This window comes from Electrophorus electricus, chromosome 19 (genome assembly GCF_013358815.1).
Source record: "Electrophorus electricus isolate fEleEle1 chromosome 19, fEleEle1.pri, whole genome shotgun sequence".
Lineage (NCBI taxonomy): Eukaryota > Metazoa > Chordata > Actinopteri > Gymnotiformes > Gymnotidae > Electrophorus > Electrophorus electricus.
The window spans coordinates 510,450-528,703 of NC_049553.1; the positions used below are offsets into that span (position 1 = coordinate 510,450).

General features: G+C 41.6%; 2 protein-coding genes across 5 annotated transcripts; one reads left to right on the forward strand and one right to left on the reverse strand.

The window, feature by feature from the left end:
* Nucleotides 1–1,338: 1,338 nt before the first annotated feature.
* nsun6 (NOP2/Sun RNA methyltransferase 6) lies at nucleotides 1,339–9,086 on the reverse strand. 3 transcript variants are annotated; one of them, XM_027019378.2, is made up of 12 exons: nucleotides 9,003–9,086; nucleotides 8,406–8,503; nucleotides 8,096–8,251; nucleotides 5,924–6,021; nucleotides 5,444–5,550; nucleotides 5,180–5,333; nucleotides 4,864–4,945; nucleotides 4,055–4,174; nucleotides 3,400–3,547; nucleotides 3,005–3,153; nucleotides 2,519–2,644; nucleotides 1,339–2,141 (listed from the first exon to the last, which is right to left on the reverse strand). In XM_027019378.2, the coding sequence occupies exons 2-12, from the start codon at nucleotides 8,493–8,495 to the stop codon at nucleotides 1,953–1,955; spliced, it is 1,419 nt and encodes a 472-aa protein (XP_026875179.2). In that variant the 5' UTR covers nucleotides 8,496–8,503; nucleotides 9,003–9,086; the 3' UTR covers nucleotides 1,339–1,952. The 3 variants fall into 3 exon arrangements, with proteins under 3 accessions (XP_026875179.2, XP_026875178.2, XP_026875180.2); XM_027019377.2 differs by having other exon boundaries at nucleotides 8,896–9,028; XM_027019379.2 differs by lacking the exon at nucleotides 9,003–9,086 and having other exon boundaries at nucleotides 8,380–8,470.
* Nucleotides 9,087–9,114: 28 nt separating this feature from the next.
* arl8 (ADP-ribosylation factor-like 8) lies at nucleotides 9,115–17,459 on the forward strand. 2 transcript variants are annotated; one of them, XM_027019394.2, is made up of 6 exons: nucleotides 9,115–9,779; nucleotides 13,007–13,067; nucleotides 13,146–13,293; nucleotides 14,170–14,253; nucleotides 15,019–15,170; nucleotides 15,281–15,409. In XM_027019394.2, the coding sequence occupies exons 1-6, from the start codon at nucleotides 9,734–9,736 to the stop codon at nucleotides 15,327–15,329; spliced, it is 540 nt and encodes a 179-aa protein (XP_026875195.1). In that variant the 5' UTR covers nucleotides 9,115–9,733; the 3' UTR covers nucleotides 15,330–15,409. The 2 variants fall into 2 exon arrangements, with proteins under 2 accessions (XP_026875195.1, XP_026875194.2); XM_027019393.2 differs by lacking the exon at nucleotides 15,019–15,170 and having other exon boundaries at nucleotides 15,281–17,459.
* The last annotated feature ends 795 nt before the right edge of the window (nucleotides 17,460–18,254 follow it).

Sequence of the window (18,254 nt, forward strand, 5' to 3'; positions counted from 1 at the left end):
ATCTCTCGCACAGCCCATAAGGTAGTAGCTTACTGTACATGAGAAAATTAATGTTTTGGATGCAAGCTGATGTTTGGGCTTTATTGCATTTGCCAGTATGACTGTGCAGAAACAGGGAACACTACAGTTAAATTAATTACTCCTGTAAATGAAAAGGATCAACTAAGGTATAAGCAGGTAATATTTCCCATGAAGTACCTTTTTCTGTACTTTCCAAAGTTATGGTAGCTTAAGCACAATATCAGGGGGAAAGTATGCACTCCTAGTTACACACTATTTCAAAAGAACAGTAGCTGGAATGAAAAAATGTGGACTTGCCTGTGAGGAGATATGGCTAATACCACAATTAAAGCTTGATGTAATTTGCGCAATGCTGTTTTGTTCATACCAGGTTCCATGCATTACTAACAGTCTTTGAAGTGCTCTTTTCAGAAGTACTTAACACACCTCTGGATATTTATTCAGACTTTACAAACTTACTTAAGTAGCAAAAAGATCACTTTCACCCTGGAAAGAGTGCAGCCCTTCCTAACTGCCAAGCATCGCTGCTGCAGTTATGGAATTATGAGGGGAGGGCTGTATCTTGGTCAGTCAGAACTACATCGCCTACTCGCATGTTTTCCCAAAATCACATCTGTAGGCTGAATCTGTGTGCATGCTACAGTTCGTGTTCACGTGTGTTTTATGTTTGTATCACACATCTATTGATTTGTGCAAGACTTAATCCCTGTATTGCACAACCTAACCCTGATAATTGCTCTCCTCCAAAAACAAGTGATTTAGAATTCACCTTTGTTTTTCCTAAAGAGCTACATGTGATACATTTGTAAACTGTACATATATTTCTATATGGCATATATGTATAAAAGGAGTAAATAATAAATGAGTAAATACTATCAAGAGTAAAATTTTTATAATGACCGTGTTCTATGTTTATGTTCTATGACTTGTTATATAAATTGCATATTGTCTGTGTGAGGTATTTAACTGTACTACATATTCTGTGGTAAGAAACATCCAAGAAACGCGAGTCTGTGAGAGGAAGGAATCGAGAGAGCGTTAAAAGCATGTGAAATAGATCCGGCTGGTGCACTAAAAATAGAATCTTCAAAACATCTGACTGTCCCAGGTGGGGAGCACCGCCCCTTTAAGTCGTCATGACGATGGGAATGACGGTGGCAGAGCGGGGAAGACTAAATTCGGAAGCAAAAATGCTTTACTCCTTCATCTACACGTGCACATTCAGTCTGGGGGGTCCCTCCCCCCTTCTTTTTTTTTAACAAAACAACAAAAATAAGCATTATTAAAATGTCCTGCAAAGATTTATGGACCCAGACATTCACTCATTCATGACCCTTTATTTATCAGAATGACGCATAATGAATCAAACCTGATACTTTTACTGGTTGTTGTTAATCAGTGGTGTATTATGCTCTTTTTGCATTTAAAGTTGCTTGTTCCAGATCATATTGCTTGCATTTTGGAGTGAGATATTTATTTGCACTAATAGACAAACTTTGTTCACTTACAAAAACATTCACCCAAGCTTCTTCATGTACCCATCCACTTCTTATTCAATAATTATACTGCACCCATCAGAATAAACAAAGAATAAAAACCAGTACTCAGATCTGTAACATATACATTGGTGTTTGTAAAACTGTTGATATCGTCTTGTTCTCTGTCTGCACGCTGCTTCCTGTTCACAGTCCACTGCGCACGTATACCCATCGTCACCACAGCAGATGTGTCGTCACTGTTGTCAAGGCAACAGAAACAGAACTGCACGTGGCAGCCTCCCCCAACCATTCACCCAACCATTCTGCTCTGGACTCTGTCGTCTTAGGCCTCTCCAATGCTCCAAGAGCTCCCTGTTTTTATAGCTTTGCCACACGTAGCTGTAGACAGATAAGTCTTTGAGAGACATTGCCTCCGTGCATTTTCATTGCCCACTATCTCTTGATGAACTTCGCTATGAAGAACCCTATTGTGTCTGTGCTGGCTTTCAACAGAAGATTCTCAGGGGCATGTCCATCACGAGCTCCACCCCAGGCCAATTCTGGGCGGAACCTTTGCAGCAGCATCAGCTGATCAGGTGACAATGCAGCTCCAAGCATGCCTGGTGATCCCAGGTGAGGCTCCTGGAAAAATAAAAAGGTGAAAACAGTCATCCCTGGACAGAGTGTAGACTCTGTAGACTATTGCACCCTCACTATCACAGGTGATAGCTTTGACTCATTTTCCCTTCTTTACATTGCTGGGTTTCATTACAGGTTACTAATCTCCAAGCCCAGTTGGCAATCCTGTGCGGGTCGCCCAATTCTACTGGGATTTATAGTGGGATTGCGGGACTTCGCTTGTGGAAAACAAATCTAGGTAGACTACACACCACTGAGAAAATTGTGACTTTGATTATACTGGTTCACATGCATAAAACTAATCACAAGGTTAGCCAGACATTAAGGGTTAACTGAAGGTGTGTTTGTGCTGGTGTGCGTGTCGGAGTTCATACTCGTACCTGTGGTTCCAGGGTTAAACATGGGAATGTTTTCAAAGCCCACGCCACCTGTTCCTCATTCTCTGCCAGTGTCACAGTACAGGTACTATACACCATTACACCGCCTTTTTTCAAGAGACGCACAGCCTGTTGCACACATGCACAATGAACAGACATAAAGTACCAGTAAATGACATATGACATACTCGTGTGCCTTTCTTTTTAAGAGGTGGGCAGTATATCACACACTACCACAAAGCTTGGAACACGGCCAACCCAGGCCATTAACTATAGATATCACAAACACAATGCTATACCATCGCATTGATGGCTTACGCAGACAAACACATTGAAATACATATTAAGGTAGGTCCAACAGTCACCTTGGGGGTCTATAGACTTGCTATAGACAAGTCATCAAACAGCACCATCTACTGGCAGTGGATATGATACACAGAAAGGTTGTGTTTTGTGTTTTCTGTGTGTGTGTGTCATGTTTTCCCCTACCGCAGTAAAGAGTTTTCTCTGTAGAGGTGGATATGAGCAAACTTCTTTGACACTCCAGGTCACTGCCATGTTGGGTCTCTGGCCCAACCCACTGCAGGGAGCATCTAACAACACCCGGTCAAAACTCTCTTCTGGGAACGGAGGAACATCTAAAAAACATATGCAACAGTATATATGACAGAAAAATCTGGACTGCAGGTAAGCACTGTAAAATATGCCTTTCACAAAGTGACATTTTGTTTTCTCCAAATCAAGAGATTCATTAACCACACAAACTGAATGACATCTTTCTGACTTATATCCTTCCTACATATCATTTGGTCAGACAGGAGTTGCTTTAGTTAATTCTAACGAACTGAAATGATAAGATCATGCTTTGGCAATTTTCTCACTACCTGTAAAAGGCTCCTGGGTTTTTCCAGACTGCACAGCCTGTATGCTGTCGTGGCAGTATGCTTTAATGCAATCCAACTGCAGAGTGTGGGCATTCTGTCTAATCTTCTCCACTTTGGATTTGATCTTGTCCAGAGCCACTAATACTCCCTGTGAGGGACACAATGGGAGAAATAAAAGTAAATTAAGCAATTCTGGTAATCAAAAGTAAAAATCAATACCACATTGAAGATGAAAGTGGCAACAGAGATATTTTAATCTCATCCTAGCTACACCGCTAATGTAAATTTTGTCAGAATCGTCAGAAATGTCACCATTATAACTGACATTATAGTTAACCATTATAGTTGACACCACCAAGGTCTCCCATCACAAATTAAGGTTCCCAGTCTTTTACATCAGTCACATTTACTGACATTATAAACCCACTCTGTTCCAAGAGCTGAATTCTAATACCCAAGACTAGTTGCATAACTTTGCATAACCTTTAATGGGTTTTGAAGTCTATGTGAACCCTGTAACATGGTTATGGTCAGAACTTAAACAGAAGAGACTGACCAACATCAGCACTTGACAGTAAACTATACTAAAAATGTGGAGCCTTCTCCTGACTAAAGAAGTGGTAACTGAGCTGCTCAGACATACACACACACTCACCTGATTGCCCATGAGGGCAGCTATGTGTGTGGTCTTCCCCCCAGGAGCTGCACACATGTCCAAAATCCTTTCACCAGGACGAGGCCCCACCACATGCCCCACCACCACTGATGGCAGATTCTGGACAAGCATGTATCCGTGTATGCATACGCACACGCACAGAGACAGCGAGTGAACGAGCAAGAGAGAGAGAGAGAGAGAGAGAGAGAGAGAGAGAGAGAGAGAGAGAGAGAGAGAGAGAGAGAGAGAGAGAGAGAGAGAGAGAGAGAGAGAGAGAGAGAGAGAGAGAGAGAGAGAGAGAGAGAGAGAGAGAGAGAGAAGTTCAAAGAGGCTGTTTACACCTTGCATTAACATGCATTTTTGTTGATCAAAAATTGTGCATTGTGCTCAGATCACTCAAACCACATTCAGAAGTGGTCAGACACGGACCTGGACCATGTTTAACACAAGTGTTAACAATGCAGAAAGCAGCTTCAAGATGCTGACGATTCGTTGCACACTTTAGTTTTTCCAATATTTGGCTGCATATAATACAGTGGTAGTAGCAGGTGAGAAACAATGTTTAGGAAGTAAAACAGAAATGTTTGTTGTGGAGTTTTTATGCAGCACAGTAATATAGGATCTCATCTGGTCATATAGGGAACACATTTTAATGAGAAGTGTAAACATATTCCAGCAAAATATATTTATATAAGCCAGATCTGAAACATTAATGAAAGGTTTAAACAGGCCCAGAGAATGACATCTGTCAGAATATGTTCACTGCATGTAAAGATGGTCCCTGGAAATGTCCAAAATATGAGTACTACCTGCAGAAATAGCTCGGTAGGCAGCACCCCGTCAAAGGAGGGGCTTTCATAGATGGCTTCATTCATTCTAATGGCCACACCCCTAAAAACAGACAGACAGCGGGGGATGGATAAAGGGAAAAGAGAGAGTGATGAAAGAGAAAGAGAGAGAGAGCAAGCAAGAAAGAGGGTGAAAAATATTCAGGGAAATGACAGAGATGGGAAAAAAATGAATGAGAAAGAAAGAGAATTAATTAGTATCAGCTTCAAAATTATGCTAATAACATTGCATTTGTGCATGTGCCTGTTTCTTTTTTAATTTAATTATGCAGTTTACCTTATTGGTCCCTCTGTACAAAATATATCAGAGCGGTCCATCACACAGACACCATTACCCAGAAACACCTTCTTCCCCTGGAACTCTTTAGCTCCACGCGTGCACCTCCCCTCCACATCAGAGAACACAGAGACTACATCACCCACCTTCATAACTGACACACACATGAACACACACAGCTTGGTTTAAAGTTGTCTTTGGATGTCTTAATAGGCTGTATTGTAGTTATTTGACTGCCTATTGTGTAGGAGGGTGTTTCCTTACATTTAGGTGTGCTGAGAACACCAGGAGCAAAGACATGAGCACCTCTCAGTACAGCACATCCACACTGAGCACCAACAGTCACTTCAGAACTCTGCATACGCACATCCCTGCAAAAAAGATCAGAGTTTGTGCATGTGAACACACTCACACAGCAGGGAGATGGAGACGGTAGCGGTGCAGTTTTTTATGGGTAGCTTTTACATTTGGCGGTCATTTAAACAAGTTCTATGACTGAACTTCTTTGGCTTTGTGAGTCGCAATGTTTCAGATACAAAAGGGTATTTTCTTCTGTGTGTGTGTGTTGTTTCCGTCTGTGAGAGTGAAGGAGTGTATAAGAAAAACAGAAACTGAGCTAAACACTAAGAGAGAGAGTGACAGCATAGTAACAGTGAGAGAATAAGCAAATGGATAAAAGAAAGTCTCTCAAGTAATCTGGATGACATTTTCCCAACCACCATTTATTTCGAATTCCCAGTATACCTAGGACCGCTGACCGGAAGCAGCAGCACATCTGGAAGTAGTGGGTGACGAAAGATGGGAGTGGGAACGCTGTCCCCATAGCAATCCCTTCCTGGTTGCTAAGAGACAGGATGATTATAGTTAAAGGTCACAAAGTTCAGACAGCTTTTTACATGTATAGTAGGATACTGTGTCAAAATACTTTTAAGGGGTTATGTAAGCACTGTTTTATGCATGCGCTGTGAATGGCAGAAGTGATTACACATTACAGGACACAGATTTTGTCCTGTGTTTTTTGCACCCTCAATATATGGCATTAAAATTAGTCCTCGAGAAGAGCATTGCTTTGAATTTATTATAGACAGTTTGTTTTTTAGATTAACTTTTAAAGGTTTGGGGGGGTTCGGCTAACATTTTGCACGCTGGCCTGTTATCTCCATATTTCGCTGAAGTGCACAGACAGCTTGTGTGAGGATGTGATTATTTGTAAGGGGCATTTGCTCCAGAAATGTGCTGTTTTTGTGTTGGTGATAATTCCCACCCTAAACATGATTTGATGGTTGCATTGCTAAGGCTGGATAAAATATACGGATATCCCAACTCTTTTCCCTTTCAGGTCCTCTACCAGATCCTGGGAGCTTGAGAGTCCTGTGTAGTATCTTAGCTGTTCCCAGGACTGCACTCTTCCGGATGGAGATTCCTGGGATCTGCTGGAGCCACCCTCCCAGTTTGGGCATCACAGCCCCTAGTGCTCCGATTACTATTGGAAATACTGGACTGAGAAGCTGCAAAATCTAGTGAGCACTAGCAGTACTGCTCCTTTTCCACACACCTAGAGCAGCTCCAGCCAACACGCACACCCACCACAATGTCCAGGCTGGGGGAGAGGCACATCCTCTACTGCGCATCAGGGCCCTGTAGTGTTGCTTACGTATTATTTTGGTTGGCCTCTTGTTACAGTGTTTATTTCATAGTTGTGTATCGTTGGGTTCATTTTGTGTGCTCCTGGCTAAGTGTGGAAATTATATTTGGGCTGGTTTGGGATCATGTCTGTGACGAGAGAGGTTTGTGGCATCATATCTGGTAGTGAGGTGATTAAAAGGTCTCGGTAGGTCCTTCTACTTAGTTGTGACTTACTTTTGATGATAATGCTGTTTTCTCACACTGACTGGCCAAAGTATTCAAATCAAAGTTGTTTTGTAATTACAAAGAATGTATGGATTTTACTTAACAAAAATATTAAAACATGGTTAGGCTGTAAAAAGTAATGAAGTTAGTTGTTATTCATAGTATGAATACTTTTGAAAGTCAGTGTTTATATCCACATATGACAATAATTATTTTAAACCTATTTAATATTTTCTAAAATTATGATTTTATGATACCATGTGGTTGTTATAGACTTTTGAGGTCCTGCTCTTTTCAATGTCTATGCGTTTTAATAGCTATGTACAAGTTAGTGTTCCAGTAAGGTATATTAGACACTGCAGGAAGGAGGAAAAGTTATCATATACCTGATCAGTAATGCCTATTTGGGTGACCCATTACATATAGGATCTAATAACTGGACTAACAGAATGAAATGCTTCTAGGAGAAAGGCTCCATCTATCTTTTTAAAAATTATTCTATTAAAACTAAAAACCAAAAGAAATTAGTTTTAATCCCAGGTTCTGATGCAACAAGACAGGGAAAACACCAAGGGGGTGAACACTTTTTCAAGTGTATTTGTGCATCATTATGGCATCTGATCCCAGTGAGCATCACATTTCAAGACACTGATGCGTCTCGTGTTTTTTTTTATTTATTTTTAATAAAATAATTTTTACATTGCAAATGAGTGAATGTACATTCACCAACATGTAGGTGTAGTAGGGAATATTACTGTTTTGACCTCAAAAAAGAAGTATATATAGAGAGTATATAGTGCATAATGTCTGACTTAACTATACCCATAATCTAAGGGTTAATATATTAATCCTATTTTAGCATCTTTGCATCAGTGACTTTGATCTCAATACGAAGATCAGTAACACTTTAGAGCAACGTGTGGAAATGAGACAACCTGCAGACATGCTAACCAACTCCTGTTCCTAAGCCCAACCTGCACTCCAAAAAGTGACCAAGCATCTACACAGGAATTTTTACTCCTTTTCTTGTAAGCACACATGATCTTACATAAAACACACACGCACCTGTGCAAGATGCTGTTCCAGCCTGTGCTGCACATCCTGTATGGGGAACAGGTGCGTGCTAGCTCTCAGGCACGTAAAGGAGGGTGGGTGGAACACGCAGGACATCAGAGATGCAAACACTCTCTCTGCCTCATCCTCCCCCAGTTCTGACACCAGCTGTAGGGACGGTGGACACAAGATGTTCATGTAAGCTACATATGATGATCATGTAACCACAGAAACAAATTCACTACTAAGTTGAAAAATATATCAGGTAGATTTGAAAAGGCAGTGACAGGCATTACCACTGCTTTGAAGCAGAATTCCTGACCTCTTTATTCGTGTAGACATTGCGGAGATAGTCACGCACTTCCTGCCTTAAGGCAATCTGACGGAAAACGTTTTTGTTCATCACAGACATAAGGGACGCTGCAAAGTGCAAGAAATGAAAAGCAGTTTTCGGTTGTTAATAAAAATGCGTAATGGGCTATAACACGTGATTAATGAATAATTTGGTGTTTCTGCTAAACCAACTGGACAAACACTCTTGATAACCTTGCATACAGTCACTCATGGTGTATGAACTCATCTAATATCACGGCATGAAATACACAGCTCTGTATCTAGAGCTACATGTTTTCATGTTCATGTTTCATGTACATCTCACAATGAACAATTAACGGAAAACTAACAAGAAGAAATCTTCCCATTCTTAGCATACACAACTTTACACTGCATGGTTTGAGGTGAGCAGTGCTTCAAGCCCCAGCCGACGAAACGATACGTTTGACTGAATTAGTTGAGCAGTTTACCAAAGTTACCTCACTAAATGTCCCGAGCAAAGTAGATAAATTAGTTTCCCATCGTTCAAACACCATATCAACCCATAATGTGTTAATTTCAAATTTCCATGGCGAAGTGTATATACTTGCGCTAGCTATCTTTTGGTTCCTGTCTGCCGTCCTTAGTCGTCATTGGTGGGCGCATTTCGGTGTGAGGGCTGTCGGGAAACGTAGTTCCTACAGTGGCGTTAAGGGGACTCGAAGACTGGTGGCAGTATTAAACCTACTGGTTGGTTTGCCAACTGCCGGTGAAGCACCAGAGAAGACGACTCTCTCGTATATGTATGGTTGGGGATGGCTCGTTTTTAAGGGACTTCTGAGCTTGTCCTCTGATCTACGCGGATAGCCGCTCCTGGAGACCCACAAGGACCCGAGCAGGCGCTGGGGAAACGTCCCCCATTTTTGCAGGGGGTGTTTGAAAGTGCGCTGCTCCTTGTTAGTGAGGGATTTATCCAGCTGAGTTGCATTGTCTGTGCCTTGCATAAACCTTGTTGTCCACGCTGGGACCTGGTTTGGCTCTGGACTACAACCATAATTAAAGAGCGTCTAAGATGTTGTGGAAGGCTTAGCCAGAGCTGCGTTCAGTGAGTTAGACAAAGGAAAGGCGTTAGAGGATCTGGGAATAACCTGCGATTTTATACACAAGCGAATAAAGTTGCTGGAAGTGATATGTGTAGCCCGCTCGCCTATACTAGCCTAGTCTAGCTATCCGGCGTCGGATAATAACGGTTGGCGAAGGCCTCTGTAGCTAGTACAGAGCTAGGTTAGCTATTTGGAAGCTATAGATTCTTTACAAATCATCTGAACACCAACAGACATGGGTTTAATTGTGGCGAAACTTTGGAGCTTTTTTTGCAATCAAGGTAAGCACTTAAGTGTTGTTTGATTTTTCTGTTTCAGTAAACGGCTTACTTTCAGGTGGCTGGCTAATAACGTTAGGTTAGGTCAGCTTGTGTTTCTATTGCATGGTTATAACGGTATAACGTTTCCATTTCAAACCAGTATAGCGTCCTGAGAAATCCTGACCAGTTTGAACAGTGTCAGCTAAAGAGTAACGTTACTCGATTTAGATTGATGACAAGTAGCGTTAGCCATCAAACTGGCCAAAGTCTTAAGATTTTGTATGTTCCACAGGGGACAAACGGCTAGCGGAGTCCGTTAACACTACCTGAGGGCTGTGGTAGATAACCTAACCGCCTATATCAACGAACCTATTTTCAATTAACCTTTATCAACTAACATATATAAGTTATATCATCTATATCAACTAACATATATCAGCTATAGCGACTGTATTATCATCTCTAGCGTTAGCAAGGCGATACCTGATATGAACTATTACCTTCGACTCAGGTGCGCTCTTTTCATAACTATAGGTGACCGTTTACATACAATAAAACTATTGCAGTTGGAGCCAAATAGTGATGACTTGCCTTTACAAGCCTTGATAAGTTCACTAACTACGCATCGAGTTTGAAAACCATTTATTAAAGGATGCGTTTATCCCAGTTTATTTGGCGTAGTAAATGGGCCGCATATAGTAACGTTAGCTAAGTAATGGTCCACTTTAGCATAGCTGTGTTGCTCTATAGCTGGAGCTCAGTGTCTTGTCTCGTCACAGTATCTTGCCTGTCTGTATGAGCTCGGTATCTCTTATTTTACATTAAAGTGAGGACGCTGGTATGCCCTTTAGAGTAGTCTTTTATGGTATCTTTCTCATATGTTAGCCATGGGAAGTTTTCCATTTTTAATATCAGTTTGCTCTTTAAGTGAAATAATAATAAAACAGTGTTAAGCAAAAGCCATAGGAACTCATAGGTTGGCTTATCCACAGCTGCCTCGTATTGTATTTTAATCTCAAGATATACACTATTTGGGGACAGTGGGTGTCACATTGTTTCCTGTGGAGATATGGAAGGCTGTCTTGCCCCACCCCCAGTGCTATTGTGTTTTAGAACAGACGCCATGGTCTTCTGGCTCAAAGGAAATGACAGAAGGCTTGATGCTTTGGGTGACCGGTAGACAAAACACATCCACGGAAGGCGTTTTCCTCCTGTATTGTTTTCCCGTTACGTTATTCATCCTGGCATGAGCAGAGCAGCCGGTGCTTTCATCAGAATGAGCAGCTGTGAAGACTGACCTGGAGCTACAGTTGGTTTGACAAACACATTGAGTATTAGTAAAGAAAAGTTTCAGGATAAAAACCAAAAATGCTGCCTTTTTCTAAGACTCTTTTTGGATCATTAAACTTATTTTTTTTGAAAGGTGATTTGCACTTCTCCATCATATTTACTATAACTATTCTACCTTTTTTGGGTAGTTCTATTAAACAGGTTGAAGTCCTCTAAAATAAGTAGATATTGTTTTCTTTTCAGAAAATGGTTGGTTATGTTTGAGGCCATGGTGAAGTAACTTGCTTCTACACAAACATTCCAAACAGAGTCTCCAGACCCCTGGAATGTCAAACAGATGTGTTCATTATAGAAACCACAAGAAGAGTCTATTCTTGTGTAGAGTTTGTCAGGAGTACATAACCACCATAAATTAATAGAAATGCCATAGGAAGGCAGCGATGTCTATCTCTCCTGATTTAAAATTTCAGTGCTAGTTAAACTTTGCAATCAAAAGTGATCATACTTCCTCTCAGGGCTTCCTCTAAGCTGCCTGATGCCCACCAAAGAAGCAGCCAAGGGCTACCTGGCCACAGTACAGACTACACTCATCAAACAGACCACACACATTCAATATTTATTTGACCACATCCATATGTCTTTGATAACATCTTCTACTTGGATGGCTCAGTTTGAACACCAAGTGAACCATGACTAAATGGTATGAATGTGCCATTGTAATCTATGGTCCAGACCAAGGGAACCAAATCGCAAATATAAAGACACTAAAATAGTAGATGAACTGTTGCTGTTGTGCTCTAAATGTGGAGACTGCCAGACCCTGGCATGTCCAAGAACATTTACAGATTAGCCAGCCTAATTCCTCTAAGATATCTGCAGAAAGGGAATTTTGTCTGTAATTAATTATCCCACTTCCTCTCATAAATCCCAGCTTTCCTGTTTCAGTCAGGATGAATTGCCCCAAGTTCAATGCTATATGATGACTATATGAAGAACCACTCACTCCTTTATCTTCAGTGTTGTGGCTGAGCTAGAGGTGTGGAAGCCAGTGTGTATTCAGCAGTGGTTTGTTTCCTGCATCTTTTCACTGTGATCCACACTTGGGTTGTGTCAAAGGACAGAGAGAGAGAGAAACTAAATGGCTTTGTGTCCTGTTGACATTGTCTTAAAACATGCCAAATCACGTGAATTGATGTGGATGCCAGTGCTTGTGTTTTTCAGTTGACTGCATTGTCTAGTTCAGGAAGGTGGGGCCACGGTTGGTCTCGGTCGCTCACTCCAAGGAAGTAATGATGTGCTGTCTGTCCTATATCGTTCTGTGGGGCCATCATGACTCTCACAAGCTGCTTGACTTGGCTTCCTTCCCTTGGCCCATATCTAAATGGGGAGGTGAAAAGTCAGCCTATGAGCACTCTTTCTTCTGCATGCTCTCAATGGGTTTCCCTCAAACTGGCCTGACTGCTTTGATCCTGGCAATGACCCATCGCTTTTCTCTTGGCCATGCTATTTGATGCAGCATGCTCAGCCTCTTGAGTCATCTGGAAAGTGCTGAAAGTATGACACTGGTAATAGGCTCAGGGCAGCCATAGGGCCACACAACAATGTTGAGCTTTGAGCCAGAGGAAGGAAGTGAACTTGCCCTAAATTGGAGGAACAAGTCTTCTGGTATGTAAAAAGGGCCTTTGGATAGCCATGGGAACAGCTGGGCAGCTACTGGTAGTGAAAACATGGGGCATTTTAGCCCTTTTCCACTATTTATGGAGGCATGACTTTCCTGAGTTGATGTAGACCATAATATTTAAGCCTGTGCACTGTTTTTTGGGGGGGGTTTTTTATCTCTACTGACAGTACAACTGTGTTAGATAAAATTACTTACATATTTTGATGAGGACTATTATTAATGGTGGTGGTGTTTTGTTTTAATACATGTTTAATGTATTTTGCTCCCTGGCCTACAGAACACAAGGTGATCATTGTGGGACTTGATAATGCAGGGAAGACCACTATTCTTTACCAGTTGTAAGTAGTACCTGCTTTATGAATGTGGGTAATATAAGTGGGAGTTGCACTATTTATTAACCATACTGTTTGTCACAGCTTGATGAAAGAGGTTGTCCACACATCTCCAACGATTGGCAGCAATGTTGAGGAGATCGTAGTGAAGAATACACACTTCCTAATGTGGGACATCGGAGGCCAGGAGAGTCTCCGCGCCTCCTGGAACACCTACTACTCCAACACTGAGGTAATGGTTCAGCAGCATAATTGTATCACATTCCAGGATCCTAGGATCGTCAAACATATGCCTGTGTGTTATTCCAGTAAACCCTACAACCAAAAGATTCCACTACTAACCTCAAGTCCTAAACTTAGGGTTACTACCAGTGATTATAAAATCCTTGGCAAACGTGTCACAAAGGCAGGTTCAAATGCCAGTCCTCGAGTCAGGGCAATTCAGATTTTCCATTCTCTGATTACCAAGGAGTCAGGGGTGACAACCCTAGTGGACAGTTGGGTACATTATCTGTTGAGTAAATTACTCGCAATTGCATGATCCAGGACTGCAGCTTGGATTTAAGCACTGGAGTTAAATATCCCAGTTCCACAACACTATAGCAGTGATGAGAGTTAGTATTGCAAAAACAATAAGAATGTGCCGTTTCACTGGGTACTTGTTCATCAAAAACATTACTAGATAATTAAGTTTAAAAGAATAATCTAATGGGCAAACGTGCATGTGCAGTATTGTGTGCTAACCCTGGCAGTGCCTCTCTGTTGGTGAACTGATCAGTGGTGTGCCAGTCATCCAAACCAGCTGCTGTGTATGCTAGGCTTGGGGTTCAGAGGTCAGGAACCAACAAAGAGGGCTGAGTGAAAGGAAGGTCAAGGCCATTCAATGTGTGCGAGAGTGGGGGCCTGCTGTTGAATAGTGTTCCAAATCACCGCAATCTGTTCGGCCCCACACACTCCCATACACCGAGGACACGCCTAGCTATTTACATTGTACTCTTTCCAAACATAGACCCTTCCTCTATTGTTGTTGATTATTTTTAGAGAGGCAACTGTAATGCGATCATTTGATGACCTTCTGTTTACGTGTGTGTATGACTCTTTTCTTTAGTTTATCATTCTGGTAGTGGATAGCACTGACAGAGAAAGGCTCGCTATCTCTAAAGAGGAGCTGTACAGAATGTTGGCTCATGAGGTAAGGAATTGTTTACACCATGCACACATGTGCTTTCCCTCTTGCTGTCCTGCTCACTGTCCTGAGACCGCGTGTGCTAAACAAAATGTACCCCCTTTTAACCTGTACCACCCACCATTACCTCTGTTCAATTTAGTATGGTTAAAAAAACAAAAACTGGCTCAACTAAGCCAGAAATTCCAATTGCTGAAGTAAGTGTTAAGTCAGTGTTCAGGTTCATGTATAGGAAACAGTAGGCCTCCTTCTGTGCTGCAAGCACATGCAGGAAAAGTGAACTGGCTACGAATGCGGACTGTGAAAGACAAACAGCTGCAAGCCCAACTTTTCACAAACTGTGTTTGCAGAAGTGGAAACTTTTTTTTTTGCTGCTGCTGCTGCTGCTTCTGCACTGGAAAGTTGTACTCCCTTTTTATCTAAATGTATTCCTTGTGTAGTTTTTTTTTTACTTTTTTGCTTAAAGAACACGTTGCCTTGCTCACCTGTTTCTCAGTTCTGACCCTGTAGTCATCCTGCCCCAATGCACACACCTTAAACTAATAAAGGTATGATAAAGGCAGGGACATCACTGAAATATTCCGTGCAGGACCAGGATTGGTAGACACGCATCTAAATGTGGTCCTAAAAGGTAAAAAAAAAAAAAAAAAAAAAAACAATGCTGAACACATCTCTCGCTCTCTCTGTCTCTGATTGACTCTTGCTTGCTCGTGCGCTCTCTGTCCTGCTCTGTCTCTGGCTACTTCTCTCGCTCACTGTCTTTCTCTCCAGGATCTGCGTAAAGCTGCTGTGTTGATCTTTGCCAATAAGCAAGATATGAAAGGTTGTATGTCTGCAGCAGAGATATCTAAATATCTGACCCTTAGCGCCATCAAAGACCATCCCTGGCACATTCAGTCCTGTTGCGCACTCACAGGAGAAGGGTGAGAGATACGTATTCGAACCCTTGAGATACATAAACTTCCACCCTTGACACAGAAGGAGAATCATGTTTACATTGCATGCAGGCTCATTGGTTATGCTTTTGTTTCAGGCTCGGCCAGGGCTTGGAGTGGATGACCTCCAGGGCAGGGCTGAGATAGCCTCCACCTTGATTTCCAGGACTGACTTAACAGCCTTGACCCACCAACCCTGGTGGCACCACAGCCTCACCCAGTCAGCTGTTTTTTTGTTGTTGTTGTTCACCTTTGCGATTGATCTCTCTGGACACCTACCTCAGCTTGGCCGCACCAGCTGATTGGTCGATTGGTTTGAAGGACTGCTTGGCTTTACCAATAACCTTTCAGGATCATCTTAACTATGCCTGTGAAAGGAGGGAGTATACAGTGTCTGACGTATTATTATTGTTCACAGCGAAGTGCAAACATCTCTACGTGCTTCGGTTGCTCCTTTTTGAAATTAGACACAAAACTTGATTGGCTGGACATGTTTGCCCAGTGGTAACATTTGTTTTATTCTTTAGGTCATTTCTTGGGACATGAGGTGCTGTCTGTTCTTTTTTGGGAAAACTGTGTGGGGTACCTGTACTGTGCCCACCATCACCACTACATATCATGACCATTTCAGAGACTATCAGCACATGAAGCACATATCATCATGTTCATTTCAGAGCATGTCAGGACATGAGTTACATATCATGTAGCATTACCTCAGTTCTCCAGTATTACAGGAGCTGCACGGTCCAGAGGCCCTTAACTTTCACCCTGCCTGGTACTACTAGAGCACCACTACTATGGGAACTCTAGTTTGGTTGTTCATAGGACTTTTTCCATTTATTTAAGTTGGTAATTTAATGTAAGAGAAAACGGGAGATAGTCACTTTTTTATTGTCGCATTACATAATGTGGGCCGGTTTTATAGACTCAAGGGTCTTCAGTGCTTGTATCTATTTTGTATTTCTTAGTGGGGATGGTATGGCTGTCAAGGTCATGGATGAACTTGAAATTACTCATTTACTGCCATGTGGCTAGTTTTGTTACATTTTAACATTTCAGCATTTCAGGTATTATTGGTTTGGGATTTGTAACTTTTACTGCCTTAGGAGGAGATGGAAAAACCAAGTGCTAAAAAATGAGTGGCAGGATTATTTGTGGCATTTCCTATGTAATTTAAAACAGTCATAGGCGGTAAGAGTGTGTGCCTGTGTGCCTGTGTGTGTGTGTGTGTGTGTGTGTGTGTGTGTGTGTGTGTGTGTGTGTGTGAGAGAGAGTGTGAGAGAGACACATTTGTGCTGGCCGTGCTCCACCTTCCAGCCTACTTGCGCTGGTTGCAGGCAGATGGCCTTTGTTTACAGCGGAAGGATATGTGTCTTTGCAACGATATGCTAAGTTAAAGCATTCGTTCCAACTCTTCAGCCTGGCACAGAAAATGACCATAATTGAGGTCAGTTAGTTACCATGGCAATGTCATGTGTAAAAACAATTATTTGATGAAGGTATCAGTGTTATACACACTACTCTTCAGAAGGTCCATGCCTCTGAGTGCATGCGTTACTTCATCCTGGTGATCCACATGCTCTCTGTTACATCCGCCGTCTGCAGCAGAACTCGTTCACTGGGAGGCGTCACTCTCCTCTGAATATCAACAGTATGTTTATTTCCAGTATTGTTTTATCCCCAAAGAAGTTCCGAGTTCAGTTGACAAAAGAATTAGCATTATGAAATCATCTTTGAACAGTAGTTTTACCTAAACCACTTTGATTTATACTGTACTCCAGATCTTACTTTGAACTTCAGTCAAAAAGTTTTTTCCTCTTTGCCAAGTGAATCTGAAAAGATTTTTTTAGACTTGAGCCCACTTGAGAGCCAAATGTTTGAAAGACCAGCCTATCATTACTAACATAATTAAAGCATCTAAATAGGTATTTATGTGCTGTTTTCACTTAAATGTTTAAACAGCAAATTGGGCTTCAACACCAAACACTACAGACCTGGAAAAAACAAAGATTTTACCTCATTGTTATTAATAGTCATTCTGATGTCAGGATCTATTTTTTTGGCAGGGGGGGGGGGGGTTCCAAGGGATGACTGGTTAAAATTTCCACAAATTGTCTAAGTTCACAAAATGTACTGTTATAGCAAAGATCAATTTATCTGCTTTCTCTGATCCCTACATTTAAAAGGTCTGCTCATCCAATAAGCTGTCGTGCCATTTCAACATAAGGAGAACTTTTGAGATTCTGTACATTTTATAATAAATGCTTTTATTTTGAAGTGGTCATCTGTACTTCTATTATTTAGACTGTTTGGGGTGGTAGTCATTTCCATGGCAACCTTTTCATGACCTGACATTGATTTGACCCCTCCAAATATTAATCTAGATCCTCTGAATTTATGGTCTATGTAGCTATTTGAGCTCGTAGCAATGCAAAATTTGATTTGTTCATTTTGAAAATATTCCAAAGTGGTTTCATTAATCCCTAACTTGCTTTCAGATATTGTTTTCCCTTCTAGTATGGTAATGATGTACAGTAGATTAGGACTGGAGCAGATTCAATCAAGTCACATAATTTCTGATTTTAAAATGATCCATGAGGATTTTAAAGTCTCCGGTCTGAATTTTCCTGATTAACACTTAGAATGGTTTGGCACTCACCCAGGCCAGGAAAAATATGGTTTAGAGTCAACCATTTACGACAAAAAGACGAGACAACATTTTTGTTTCCTTACCGCGCCTAGGCTAGAACTTGTGCTCCTCAGCCATGGATGACTGGAGAGGAGTGAGCGAGCCCCCTCCGGGACTCCCTCCACACTGAGGGGTGTCTTGGATGTGAGGTCATGGATGTGACATCATACAGCAGGGAGCCAACACTTCAGCCTCAGCCGTAAGGTCCTGCTCTGCAGCGCTATGCCCAGCGAGGGGATAGTTTTTTCTACTGTCTTAGAATTTTGTTTATAGTTTGTAAACGATGGTCTCTCTCGAATATTCCTACAGTTAGAGGTTCTCTGAAGCAGTGTTTGTTTTCCTCCATCAGTAGCTGGGAAATCGCATCTAGATTCAGTAAATGT

Coding starts and splice junctions, on each gene's coding strand:
- nsun6 (XM_027019378.2), bottom strand. CDS start 8,495: ATGTCTGTGATGAACAAAAACGTTTTCCGTCAGATTGCCTTAAGGCAG. Junction 4,175..4,863: donor CTACCGAGCTATTTCTGCAG/GTAGTACTCATA, acceptor ATGCTTGTCCAG/AATCTGCCATCAGTGGTGGT. Junction 3,154..3,399: donor AACCCAGGAGCCTTTTACAG/GTAGTGAGAAAA, acceptor TATGTTTTTTAG/ATGTTCCTCCGTTCCCAGAA.
- arl8 (XM_027019393.2), top strand. CDS start 9,734: ATGGGTTTAATTGTGGCGAAACTTTGGAGCTTTTTTTGCAATCAAG. Junction 13,294..14,169: donor CCTACTACTCCAACACTGAG/GTAATGGTTCAG, acceptor TCTTTTCTTTAG/TTTATCATTCTGGTAGTGGA. Junction 14,254..15,280: donor ACAGAATGTTGGCTCATGAG/GTAAGGAATTGT, acceptor CTTTTGTTTCAG/GCTCGGCCAGGGCTTGGAGT.